This window comes from Stomoxys calcitrans, chromosome 1 (genome assembly GCF_963082655.1).
Source record: "Stomoxys calcitrans chromosome 1, idStoCalc2.1, whole genome shotgun sequence".
In the NCBI taxonomy this organism is placed as follows: Eukaryota; Metazoa; Arthropoda; class Insecta; order Diptera; family Muscidae; genus Stomoxys; species Stomoxys calcitrans.
The window spans coordinates 200,845,958-200,860,467 of NC_081552.1; the positions used below are offsets into that span (position 1 = coordinate 200,845,958).

The window sequence follows — 14,510 nt, forward strand, 5'->3', positions numbered from 1 at the left end:
ATCTGCTCCTATCCTCTGTCCATTCTCCCATCGTCTTTAGCCCGATTGCCGCAGTGGCTGCCGTATACATAATCTGTATGTCTATGGGTCGGATATCTAGCGCCCTAGTGGGCGGGGTCTTTATCGTTCCACCTTTGCCAAGACAACATGTTCTCTGAACCTGTTGTATTATCTTTACGTTGAACTTTTTCTCATCACGTTCTTGTAGGGCCAGTGGACTATCGTGAATTCAGGCCCCATTTCGAGCCAAAGGAACGTCTACCTAATGCCCAACATCTGTAAGCCTTGTCAGATATGGAAATCGTTCTATTGAGGAAACGCGGTGCTTTAAATTGGCGCAGCTTCGTCTTCCTCGTGAACAGACAGAGCTCAGTTTTCTCTGGGTTAACATTGAGACCTCTAGGTCTAGCCCAATCGCATGCCAACTCCAAGATTCTTTCGACTCTGCATAGTTGATTCGGATCCTTACCCCCTGGAAGTATTATATGTAGCATCTTCTGCGTAGCAGACGGGTCAAATCTTTTGTCAGTCAGCATCCGTAATAGGTTATTTATGGTGGTCATCCTTAGGAGTGGTGATAGGTTAGGTTTAAGTGGCAGTCCGTCATCATCATTTAGTTCCTACCTTTAAACCATCCAGATAGCTTTAAAAAGCCCTACAATTTGCGAACGCTCAAGTCTGCTAATCAGACAGGTTCTCAAAGAAATGAGAACCTAAAGTGGAACTCCTTCTGACTGCCAGTGCGAGACACACACACAAAAGGTGTTCTATAGCCTCATCTTTTTCGATGTCCTCACAGCTTCTGCAAAAGTCATTGCTGGCAACCTTCAGTCTGTCAGCTTGTTTCCGATGAGACATTTACCTGTCATGATGGACACAATGACGGAGACGTCTGTTCTAGCCAATGACAGCAAAGCAGTAGACCTCTTGAAGTCTACATTAGGCCACATAGTTTTGGAATGCTCACAGCCCACTCTTTATGACCATCTATCATTCGTTGCCTTCGGGCCTGATCCTGAAAACTAAGCTTACATGTCGCTAGAGGTATACCCACAGATTCCAGTGTCCCTGGAGTGTGTAAGGCAGTTCCTAGTCTCGCAAGCTCGACCGCTTTACGATTCCCTGGGATATCTCTGTGGCCTGACACCCAGAACGAATAATTTTGAACTCTTCATCCATCTCATTGAGAGATCTGCGACAATCGAGGGCGGTTTTTGTGTTCAGAAATACGTTCTTCAGGTATGTTATGGCTGCCTGGCTGTCTGAGAAGATATTTATGCCATACGTCGTTACGACATTATATCTTAGCCATTCCACCACTACCTTAATTGCAAGGATCTCCGCTTGATACACACTGCAGTGGTCGGATAGCCTTTTCGGTATAACCAGTTCTAGATCTTTAGAGTACACCCCAAAAGCCCACCTGTTCGTCTAGTTTGGAACCATCCGTACGAGAGATATCGTAGTTCCAATCGGTTCTATCATGAATAGTGGTACAGTAATTTCTATCAAAAAGCGGCTCAGCCTGGAACATCGAATAATATATCAAGGATAACATAGTTTCCGTAGCCGCCACATGACCAATGATAAAGCTCCCTGCAATTTGTCTAGCCACAATGTCCAGAGGCATTAGATGTAGCATTATTTTCAGTGCATTAGAGGGTGTCGTCCTAAGTGCGGCTGTGATGCACAAACAAGTCACTCTTTGGATCCGGTTAAGCCCACCTGGTCGTCTAGTTTGGAACAATTCGTATAGAAGTCTATGTAACTTCCATTACCAGGGCTATCGTAGTGCCAATCGGTTCTATCAGGAATAGTGGTACAGTACTTTTTATCAAAAAGCGGCTCAGGCAGGGTATAACCCACACTGCCTGCAACATCGGTCATTGTATCAGGGATAACACAGTGGCGATAAAATTTTCCCCCGTGCCATACCCTCTGCCACTTTCCCCCTTATATTCTTGCCATGGGACCCACAATTTATCCATATGTTACTTAGCATATGGTTTATCCAGGTTCTAAGGACCCGGTCCACCTGGTACTGATCTAAGGATTGGATCATTGTGTCAGTTCGCACATTGTTGAAAGCCTTGACATCGAAGGATTTTTCTGTTTTATGCACAACCTTGTGCATGAAAGTCTCCATCGACCTTCCCTCGACATAGGCATGCAGTTTGTATTTGAGGTGTACGCTGGATTTCCTACTCTTTATAATGGTATCCACAATACGTTCAATGGTTTGAGTAGGAACGACGTAAGGCTCATTGGTTTATTGACCTTTGGTGTAGCATAACTTGCCTTGCCGGGATTGGGTATAAATACCACCCTTGCCCTCTGCCAGGCTTTGGGAGTATATGCAAGTCCTAGGTAATGCAAATTGCAATGCAATAACATTCTACTAACTAACAGGGACAAACTTCTGACATATCGTATGATAAGGCATATCAATGATAAGGGGCCTCCTTTTTATTGCCGAGTCCGTACGACGTGCCGCATTACGACACCTCTTTGCAGAGAAGTTTTACATGGCACAGTACCTCACAAATGTTGCCAGCATTAGGAGGGGAAAATCACCGATAACAATTTTTTCTGATGGTCACGCCAGGATTCGAACCCAGGCGTTCAGCGGCATAGGCGGACATGCTAACGTCTGCGCTACAGTGGCCTACAAGTCCTAGGTAAGCCGTGAAAATAGCGGCCAGATGAGACGCCAGATAGTCGGCCTCCTTTTGTAGTAACGCCGAAAATATTCGACCGGGTTCGGGTGACTTAAATGGTCCTCAAGCTCTTCAAGGTTTCACCTACCATAAATGCAAATTGCGATGCAAATTTTGCCCATTAACATTCCACTAAGTAACAGAATTAAACTTCTGACATATCAATGCGTGCAGTCCGATTCAAGTTTAAGCTTAATGGTAAGGGGCCTCCTTTTTATAGCTGAGTGCGAACGACGTGCCGGAGTGCCACACCCCTTTGGAGAGAAGTTTTACATGGCACAGTACCTCACAAATGTTGCCAGCATTAGGAGGCGAAAACCAACGCTGAAAATTTTTTCTGATGGTCACGCCAGGATTCGAACCTAGGCGTTCAGCGGCATAGGCGGACATGCTAATCTATGCGCTACGGTGGCCTACAAGTCCTAGGTAGGCCGTGAAAATAGCGGACAGATGGGACGCCAGATAGTCGGCCTCCTTTTGTAGTAGGGCCGGGTATATTCCATCAGGTCTGGGTGACTTAAATGGTCCTCAAGCTCTTTAAGGTTTCCCCTATCATAAATTCTGTTATGATAAGCCTTAGGAGTTTCCGTGAGACAAGTCGTATCCTGTGGAAAATGTCTTGTCATCAAAAGCCTCAACATGTCCTCCGTTGTCTCTGCTCTCACTCCCATGTAGACTACTAATGTTTCAATTTGGACAAGGGTTTTTAAGAGAAGTTTTTTTTTATCTTGACGGCGTCATTGACGCTATCAACTTTTTCGCAGAAAAGCTTCCAGGAGGCACGTTTTGCCACTCTGATAATTTTATTATATACCTTGAGCTGTGTGTAATACACATCTCAATAAACTGCCGCTTTTTCACGATGTACTCCCTTATAAAGTCCGCGACCTCTTTCCGATTGTTGCCAATCTCCCTGGTCATCCAGGGATTTTCTTGCGCTGATTTCCTTTTTCGGAGGCCACCGTGGCGCAGAGGTTAGCATGTCCGCTTATGATGCCGAGCGCCTGGGTTCAAATACCGGCATGAACATCAGAAAAATTTTCCCTTACTAATGCTGGCTACATTTGTCAGATATCCTGCCATGTTAAAACTTCTCTGGTGTCGCTATGCGGCACGCCGTTCGGACTCGGCATTAAAAAGGGGACCCCTTATCTTTGAGCTTAAACATTAATCGGACTGCACTCATTGATATGAGAAAAGTATCCCCTGTTCCTTAATGGAGTGTTCATGGGAAATATAGTGGTAGTAGAAGATATGCTTTCTCGAAGAGAAATTTTTTCTGCGAAAGACTCTACTATTGCAGTCCTGGTCCTGCATTGTCGTCAATGTCTTCTATGTTAAGCCTAAGCAAGGAAAAAAAATCGTTTTTAAATAAAAAACAAAGAATTTGCTCAATTGTTTTTTGCGAGTGTTGTCATTATCATTCACTGTATTATAAATTCTGCATAAACCATCCCATAATTTAAAATCAGAAAAATTATGTTAAGAAGAAACAGTAAGGCAGCCTAATTGATGTTATTCAATAGAAAATATTTGTTGAACACAATGTTATGGGGGGGGAGACACAACAAAACACTCTTCCTACTTAGTATTTGCAAATGCCTTCAAAAATCGCATCGTGTATGACAAGCAAGTCACGATTCCCAAGACCTCTGAACAAATATACTACTCCATACAGCCAGTTGTTATTTATATCATCCCATTGGTGTCATTGTTGGTTTTGGAAAAAAAAATTTGTTATCATAATACAAAAAACTTCATTACAACCATAATGAATGATGGAAATGGGCTGCTGTTGTCTACTCGTCTCTACCATGTTTTTTGTAGGTGCTTAGGGGTATATGGGGAAACTTTTTGATAGTTCGACGAATGTCGTACTTATTTCAAAAAATCCCTACAATCTATGAATGTATCTCCTTTGAAATATTGTCAGTGAGACAGTCTCTATAGGTGACCCGATTGTGTCTTTTGTGTGAGACCAGGCAGCAATCAGCATGGTTGCCCGATGTCAAAGGCTACAAACATGTCAAATTTTATTAAAACAACAACGAAGTTAGTGTTTAAATGTTGTGGCAGGTAATTTACAGTGGTAGCATGTAGTTGCTGTTGGCAAGCGAACAAAGTGTTGCATTATGTTATGATTTGGATGCATTTCAGCGTCTAGATAAGATTTATCAATTCTCAACGGTTGCTGATAAGTAGAAAAACTCCTATGTAATTTCAGTTAAAAGAAGGAAACAACAGAGTATTACACAATTATAAGTCAGACTATTCATTCCTTTCTTGAGATCCTCGATGTAAGAAAATAAATCAGAACTCTTACAATTTCAGAAAATTTTTGATTCACCTACTTGAAGAAAAAAAAAAAAAAAATTCAAACAAAAGACTTAGGAAACAAACTTGTTTTGTTTTTACTAACACCGACCTGGTGAGAACCTCAAATCTTTCCCCCCTTTTGTTTTGTTGTGAGCACAAAGGACAAAACAGAATTCCTACTTTTCGTACAATTTCACAGATATTTCAATGTAAAGTAATGATTTTGTCTAATGGAAGAAAATCGCAAACAAAAGACTTAAGAAACGAACTTTTTTTTAGTATCGAGCTGATGAAAATCATGGTAAAGGATTTTTTGTTTTCCAAATTCGCCACAGTCAGACGCTGAGTAATATTGTAGCCTTATACCGACAAACACAGAACTACGTTTTGATACAAGCCCAGAAGGGGGAATGCTTCTGAAATACAGATTGGGTGTTTATACCCGTCTGTCTGTGTGTCCATGTATTCTTGAGATCAGGGTACAAGTCGCATTTGTGTTTTGAACAAAATCGGTCCAGATTTAGATATAGCTCCCATATATATCTTTCATCTGATGTAGTTAAAAAAAAAAAAAAAAAAAAACAGAATTCCTACTTTTCTTACAATTTCACAGATATTTGAATTTGAAAAAAAAATCGCAAACAAAAGACTTAAGAAACTAACTTTTTTTTAACATCGAGCTGATGAAAATCGATCATAAAGGAAATTTTTCCAAATTCGCCACAATTAGACGCTGAGTAATATTGTAGCCTTATACCGACAAGACACACAACTACGTTTTGATACAAGCCCAGATGGGGGAATGCTTCTGTAATACAGATTGGGTGTTTTTACCCGTCTGTCTGTCTGTCCATGAATTCTTGAGATCAAGTTACAAGTCGCATGTGTGTTTTGAACAAAATCGGTGCAGATGTGAAATATCGCTCCCATATTTATCTTTCATCTGATATGGCTTTAAAAAAACAGAATTCTTACTTTTCTTACCATTTCACAGATATTTGAGTTTGAAAAAAAAAAATCGCAAACAAAAGACTTAAGAAACGAACTTTTTTTTAACATCGAGCTGATGAAAATCTGTCATAAAGGAAATTTTTCCAAATTCGCCACAATTAGACGCTGAGTAATATTGTAGCCTTATACCGACAAGACACAGAACTACGTTTTGATACAAGCCCATATAGGGAAAAGCTTCTGAAATACAGATTGGGTATATATACCCTACACCACCACTGTGGTAAGGGTATTATTACTGTGTTCATTTATTTGCAACACTAAGAAGTAGAAGAGCTAGGCCCATTGATAAATATACCGATTGGCTTCGAATCACTCCCTGATTCGATTAAGCTATTCGTCCATGTATTCTTGTTAGGTACAAGTCGCATTTGTATCCCAATTATCATAAAATTAAGCATAAGTCATTTCTATTGGTTCAAAAGTAATAGCGTTCGTCTTAGACTTAGATATAGGTCCCATGTATATCTTATATCCGATATGGGCTTTTAAGGCTGTAGTAGCCTCAATTCTGATCGGATCTTAACAAAATTTCCCATAAAGGGATATTTTTGATGTGTGCAAAATTTCAACAAAATCCGATCAGATTTAGATATGGCTCTCATATTGACTTTTAAGGCTGTAGGAGCCACAAAATTTAGGGTAAAATGTTTTATTTGACCTCTCAGTATGTGTGCCAAATCAGATCAGATTTAAATATAGCCCCCATATATGACTTTCATTTGATATTGCCTATTAAGGTTGTAGAGGCCACATTTTTGGTCCGACCAGACGACTCAGCAGTTGTTGCTAAACACTTTTCTGAGGAACTAACGATCAAATCCCTAAAGTGTGGCCGATTGCAGGGGTCTGAAATTCCCCCTTTCATAATCGAAACAGGAGGGGAAGGCTTCGAGACGGAACCCTACAAGCCCTGTCTGGGTGAGTCTTTCGGTTGGTGTGGGCTCAAGGTGTACGCCAGCGGTGAAGGACGAAACTCATTCCTCCGATTAGACTTCTTGAGCCTCTAGAGGGCACAGTTCTTTTCCAATTTGGCTGAAATTTCGCACGTGTCATTTTGGTATGACTTCCTACAACTGCCTTAAGTATGATCTTAATCAGTCGATAACCTGGTATAACCGCCATATAAACCGATATCCCGATTTGACTTCTTGAGCAGCTAGAGGACGCAATTCTTATCCGATTTGGTTGAAATTTCGCACATGTCATTTTGGTATGACTTCCAACAACTATGCCAGTTATGGTCTAAATCGGCTCATAACCTGATGCAGTTGCCAAATAAACCGATCTCCCAATATGACTTTCTGAGCCTCTCGAGGGCGCAATCATTACTCGATTTGCCTTGAAATTTTTGGAGGTGGTATTTTTCTATGACTTCTAACAGCAAGAGTTTTCCTGTAACTCGTAAAAGGTCATTATTTTTGGAAGAAAAATTTAAGTCACTCAAGGATAGCTGCGATAGAGGTATTCATTAGGCCGTTAATGATCTGCGTCTGTTTCCAGTGCGGCGGCAGATCTAGAGTCCGGGAGCAGGCTTAGAAGGGACTCCAAAGACCCAACTACTTCTGCGGTGGTGGTATCAGGCCGTAGCATGTTGTCTGCTACTGAAACCTCGATTGGTGGAGCGGCTGCTCCATGCTTCACTAGCCGACAGACGACTGGTCAGCAGGGGCTTTTGACGAAGACACCTGGTCCGAGTCTCAAGGCCGAAGGCCGAACCTATTCTTTCTTCGCATGTCTTTAATTTGCCTAGGCCATCGGTCTTCCCCGGCAAAACAACACGCTCTTTAAGAGGTTGGAATAACAGAAAACACATCGCTCTCAGGTTTATTGAGAGGCTAGGTGCGAATAATCGTAAGACTCTTACTAATAGAGCGAGAGACTCCCTAAATTGGGCTCGGGAATTCGCTGCACAGGCTACCCCAAAGACTACACGTCTAGAATCAGAAACTGCACCGCAGTCAGCTAAAAGGCTGCGGTCACCTGTAGGGCATCCCATGCCTAAAAGAACTAGGGCGAACAACAGTAAGATGGGTCCAAGAATCTTTGCTAATGTCGCTGGGACAGTTTGGTGATGGCAGTTGTCGACAAGGGAGAAGAACAGGGCTACATACCTAGGAATAATTGGAGTGGGATAGTCAATGGAGTGTCATCAGTATACTCTGATGTCCTTCCGGAATTTCGTGGGTCTCCTCCAGTTTGTGACGATGCAGGCTGGTATTGGCTCCGATACAGACTAATTGTCTTCAGGGATCAACGCTCAATTGAAATGTATCGTTGTGCGCTAAAAAAGATTGGTGATATCTGGCTAGGTGCAGCACTAGATTTAGTCAAGTAGGAAGATATTCCTTCTCGACCAATGGCTTGGATACTAAGGATTTCCTCAGATCCTGAATCGATAATTGGAAGACTAAGGGAATGTAATCCCAATCTTTCAACCACCGACTGGAAGATTGGTAGATTGGATGAGGCTGATGGTGACCGGAGACATGCAGTATTCGTACTAAACTCCGGCTGTCTCGCAGACCTCAACAAGTCAGAAGGGGTTGTATTCTAAGGATTCAAGAAGTTGAAACTGAAGGTCTATATAAGCGGTGGGTTTGGGGAATCAGGAGACGACTCAGCAGTTGTTGATGAACACTTGCCTGAGAAACTCGACCACATCGCTAAAGACATCGCATCGAGACAGGAGGGGATGGCATCGAAACGGGACCCGACAAGCCCTGTGTGGGTGGGTCACAAAGTTGGACTGGGCTCAAAGTGTGCGCCAGCGGGGTAGCACGGAACTCAGAAAGTTCTTCGACAGCAACAGTTAGTGAAACATCTAAGGAGAAATCGTCCACACGGCAAGTGCCCAGTGTCCTGAGGAAGAGTGGTTCCACAGCTTTCTCACCTGCCCCTGGATGCGTACGTAGGCTTACCATGACAAGTTTCAACGAATCTTGTGAGTATAAACTCCTGACGGAGTCAGAAGGCGAGGCTAACACAACAGTGGTTGAAGTTCTGAATCCTGAATATGGTCCGGTTTCTACAGTTAAATCTCCACCATCGTAAGGTCGCTTCGGCGGCACTAAAGGTCCTCCTGATGGCAGGGGGATTTGACGTGGTTCTTATCCAGGATCCATGGGTGCGTGAAGGGGTGGTTCGTGGACTCAGAATCCTGGGATTTAAACTTCTCAAGATCGGTCTGTGCGAATCTCCCAAACTCGGGTCTTTGCCAGGCTTCAGTAGCGGGATCACTCTGTCCCTCTTCCAGAAATCGTGTTGACGTGTTGGCGATGTACTCAAATAGTTTGGCATGGCTGACCGTGTGGAATGCCTTCAATAGGTGCTGTGCCACGAGGACCGTCCTATCACATGGACTGGGCTGATTGAAGCCACGGCAAATGGGTGCGGTGATGGCATGCAAAGCAGTTCTTGTGCTATGCAGTCTTCGAAATCCATGTTGATGCTCGGCGAATGGAAAGGCTCGGGAGGAGTAGTGCCTCAAGCATCTTGGCTAGTGGTCAGAGAAGGGAGATTGGCCTGTACGACTGCCCTGAACTTGGGTCCTTTCCAGGCTTCAGTAGCGGGATCATTTTGCCCATCTTCCAGACATCGGGAACTATAGAGAGTGTTCACGACACGGGATAGATGTGTTCGCAACACAGGCTGGAACATTGAGGTCCGATCTGTGTGGTGTTCATTGCTGTCACTAGAAGCTTATCTGCGAGCTACCGGGCGCGTCCAAAGGTTGCGGATAGTGGAATACTCCATACGGAGTATCAACAACGACAGTCGCGGAAAATAAGCGATATCAAGCGGAGAGTCTCAGAGAGGTCGGGTGGCACCGGATCTTGCACAACTACTGAGTGCCTATGATGCTCAATATGACAAGGCGAGTTATTGGTGCCTTTAAATAACTAATGGCCACCCTGTTCCCGCGGTGATCGGTCCTTTGGACTGGAACGAGCTTGCTCACCGACAGGTGCTTGTCGAGGATCACCACCTCCACATGAAAATGAGGCTACACCAACAACATACGGCTGTTCAAAGACAGGTTGAGGACAGCGGTAAGGTCCTCAACTCCAGGTAGATCCGGCTTCTTCTGCATCAGTATAGAGATTCCGTTGGGGCCCAACGCCTCGAATGATTTGGCGCCACGGATAACATTCGTAACTTCGCCAACGTTAAATTGTGATGGCTGTCCATCGGCTCGGAGACCACGGATACGACGAATGGCTTTCCTCCTAGCCCTGGCCCTTCGGGATGTACAATAAATTGACAGTTAAACAACCTGGCGCATCTCTTCGAATCAGTCACAGTTACCTCGCCAAAAGTGACTAAGGTCCTGTCATCCCGTCTACTGGGGTTCGAGAGTGACTTAACAGCAGACCACAGCTTGCCTAGACCTGTACCTAAGTTATATAGCTCCACGTGTTCCAGCCACGCATTCCCCTTATGTTCGTTGACTACCCGGTTTATTTCCAGATTCAGCTCGATGATTCTCCTAATCCTAGTGGGGAGTCCGTTCAACCAATCCCATCACTCTCGTCTGCGAGTAACACTGCCTGCGCCGGGAAATTGGGCCACGTTTGGGGTATTCGACCGGCTGGTATAAAGCGAGCGGCTGGTGCGTTAACGATTTCTCGGAATTTCCTCTCGGCAACTAGCACATCCGAGGGGGTGTCAGTTTACTGAAGCGGCGATTGGTGTACTTTCTGAAGCCGGCCCAATCGGCCTTCTTTTGATTGATAAACGTTCGGCGCTCAGAGGTTATGAAGTCGGGTGGTTGGTCGATGGTGAGAATTATGGGGGAGGTGGTTTGACCCCTAAGAAATGACGGCTTGCCGGGATACGTCACTCAGGAGATCAGGGGACGCAATGGAGATGTCTGGCGAGCTGCTGCACCTCCTCGTAATCCTAGTTGGGGGCATCCTCATTCACCGTGCAAAACGTGGAGTCTTGAATCTGCCTAAGACAGAACGCCAAGAAATGTGATGTGCATTAAAGTCTCCTAGAACCAGATGATTATGGCCAGATAGTAGCCCACTTAAGTCGGGTTTGTAAGCTTGGGCATTAACTGGGTTACAATCACTAACCGGCGGTATTTTCACGTTGTATTGGGTCATTTCGGTAGTACCGAACTTGCCTGCTATCCCCATGCACTCCATGTAGGGGTCACTAGGTCCAGGCGCAGGCGAGATGGGTCTATACTGCACTGAATGGTGTATCACGCAGGCCAATCCCCCACCTGCATTCATTTAGCGATCTTTACTTAGCACATTGTATCCGTGACAACTGTGCAAGCTGCAGGTGTTGGTCAGCTTTGTCTCTTAGATCGCTGCAACCAATATGTTCTTCCGACTCATAAAATCCACTATCTTGTCGATCTTGCCTCGGAGACCGTTGCAATTCAATTGCAAAAATGAGACACTTCCCGGCACTGCCTGCCCATATTGGGGTTGGGATGCTGCTGTTGCGTATACTGCCTTACGGGAGAGGTCGGGGGGTCACATCGTCCGACGACGAGGACACATAAGGCGACGATAACGACGCTTGCTGCTGTCTATGTTCGCACAGCACCTTGCGACATATTCAGTGTGACTATACTCCCGTAGTGAATTAAGGCCAGAGCAAAATCGGAAATGTACCCACTCCATGTACCCGTTACACCGCACTGACACCGACCGATGATGGAGGTGGTTCTGGCAAACCGAACAGAACCAGGGTCCAGGGTTCTTTTCAATCCCGGCACGGACCAGAAGCGTGCGGAGAAGGTATTCCGGGATATACCTCTCCCATGACGAAAAAAGGACGAACACGTACACTGAGGCGGCAGCCCTTGCCGATCATGATTCCATCGGGTCAATCCGGTGCGTACAACCAACCGGCTCCCATGGTCAATATGGTCACCCGAATGGGTATTGGTAAGGTTCGACATGGAAGGTTCAACATTTTTCTCATAAATTTTTTTGTTTCAGTTATTTTCTTAATAAAAATGTAACGCTATAAGAAAATTATTTAAACAAAACTGAATCTACAGGGAATTTTTTAAGTTAATACCTCCACCGAGGCCACCGTAGTGCAGAGGATAGCATGTCCGCCTATGACGCTGAACGCCTGGGTTCGAATCCTGGCACAACCATCAGAAAAATTTTCAGCGGTGGTTATCCCCTCCTAATGCTGGCGACATTTGTGAGGTACTTTGCCATGTGTTGGGTTGCCCAAAAAGTAATTGCGGATTTTTTTTAAAGAAAGTAAATGAATTTTTAACAAAACTTAGCATGAACTTTAATCAAATATACTTTTTTTACACTTTTTTTCTAATGCAAGCTAAAATTAACAGCTGATAACTGACAGAAGAAAGAATGCAATAACAGAGTCACAAGCTGTAAAAAAATTTGTCAACGCCGACTATATGAACAATCCGCAATTACTTTTTGGGCAACCCAATACAAACATCTCCCCAAAGAGGTGTCGCTCTGCGGCACGCCGTTCGGACTCGGCTAGAAAAAGGAGGCCCCCTATCATTCAGCTCAAAATTGGATCGGACAGCACTCATTGATTTGTGAGAAGTTTGCCCTAGTTCCTTAATGAAATGTTCATGGGCAAAATTTGCATTTTACCTCCTATTTAGCTATGCAAAACAGTGTCATCTCATACAAAACATGAGCGCATAAATCACTCTGAATCAACTAAATCAGTTCGGATCTCATATATGACTCTTTGACTCTTTGGTTTATCATCATTGCAAATCAATTTTCGATGTTATGTTCCCATTGTTATTCGGTTTTTTTTTTTACTAAAACGGTTTCACTTTATATTGCTTGTCTTAATTATCTCATTAACCTTTTGATATTTTCGATTTAACATCCATTGACAGGCAGGCAGGCATTGCTGCTTGTTGTCGACAATAAGGTCGTTTAACGTTTCAATGGTTGATGGTTCCCCATTCATTCGTCCATCGACAGAGTGTTGTTTGTCGTTTAACTAGCCGTCTGTCTGCTTGAGATGTCTGTCTCTCATTTTTTGGGCTCGTTTACAGTGTTTTTTTTTGGAAACTTACCTCCTGACTTTGTTCCAGTAGCTGTGAACTATGGGGCCTTATGGTTACCGGATAATTTCTCAATTGCGCTACCGGCTGATGGCGTTGAAGCGCTGACTGCTGCTGCTGTTGCTCTTCATCGCTCTGTTGCGTGGAGTGCTGTTGCGGTCGTATTAGAAATTGCCTACCATCTGTACCATAGATGGTCTCTTGCGGATCTTCGGGATCGTCGGAATTTGCAGCAGAACGGCCATTGCCACTGGTAATGCTATCCGAACGGTGATTCGCATAGACATCATTGTTGCCAGCATCTTTGGTGTCTTTTGTTTGCCTTTTATCTTTGGTAGCTTCATTTGCTGTTGACTCTTTTGCAACAGCAGATGTTGCCACAGATGCTGTTGCTGCTACTGATGCCGATGATGATGCTGTAGCTGTTGCAGCCGCTGTTGTGTCATCAGCAATTTGTTTGGTTGTCGTTATTTTATTGGCTTTATTTGTTTCACTGGCGTAGACATTCAAAATGCCTGTAAAATAAAATTTGAAACGAAAATTGAAAAAACTATGATAAATTAGGTGCTTCAGGGATTTTGATGCCATCAGACAAAATTCAATTAGAGAGGCCTACTGGTGGCATTTATTATCGGATATTAAAAGTTTAATGCAAATGAGTAACGAATATTGCATAAATCCTCAATAATTTTGTTGTGCATTAACAAAAAATGTTGTGGAAAAAACTATGCAGCTTTCTTAATAAAATAGCATGAAGAATTTGTCAATGGTCTGAATATCAGACAAACGACATACAATTTGTCGCATACCATCCCTACGGGAAATGGGACAGGTCCCAAACCTGCCACGGGATAGGTCCTCTGGTGACAGGGACCGGTTCCAGTTCTCATCCCCTTACATGGAAAAAACCTTTCATTTTTATAAGTAGACGAATTGCCAACATTCTAACACCGTAGGATAGGTCCTGGGACAGTTCCAAAGGGATGAGTATACTTTACAAGTATTTTTAGGGAGGTAACATTAGCTAGCCAATATATTTAACGGATCAGCAATTTTTAACAATAATTAATTATTAAAAATTAAGAATCATAAGTTATGACAAATGAAACTTTTCATTCCCTGTAGGAAATGTCTGGTGACAGATAACTAATTCTCCAGTTTAGTACCGATATATTTGAGGCAATTGACTACACATTTCCCGTAGGGATACTTCTAATTTATAATGGGCACAGTTGTCCAGAGGGCGAAAAATATGAATTATGGCCGACCACAACTGAAACAGTTCTAGACATTTGTAAGAGGGTGTAGGCTTTCAGAAACACAAATCTTTAACACGGGGTGGAATACTGGCTTTCAATGTTGTCCCTTTTTAATCTCGCCGATTAAACCACTGAACCGATTTGGAAAACATTTTTCGCGCCTTGATTTTA

At 43.5% G+C, this 14,510-nt stretch overlaps 1 protein-coding gene across 2 annotated transcripts in view; it reads right to left on the reverse strand.

Moving 5' to 3' along the window:
• LOC106093462 (mediator of RNA polymerase II transcription subunit 15) overlaps positions 1-14,510 on the reverse strand; it is an 87,417-nt gene that overhangs the window by 23,700 nt on the left and 49,207 nt on the right. For both annotated transcript variants that reach the window (XM_059360940.1, XM_059360941.1), the window contains one exon: positions 13,093-13,595. In XM_059360940.1, coding sequence (XP_059216923.1) covers positions 13,093-13,595 — 503 coding nt within the window. The remainder of the gene's footprint in view (positions 1-13,092; positions 13,596-14,510) is intronic.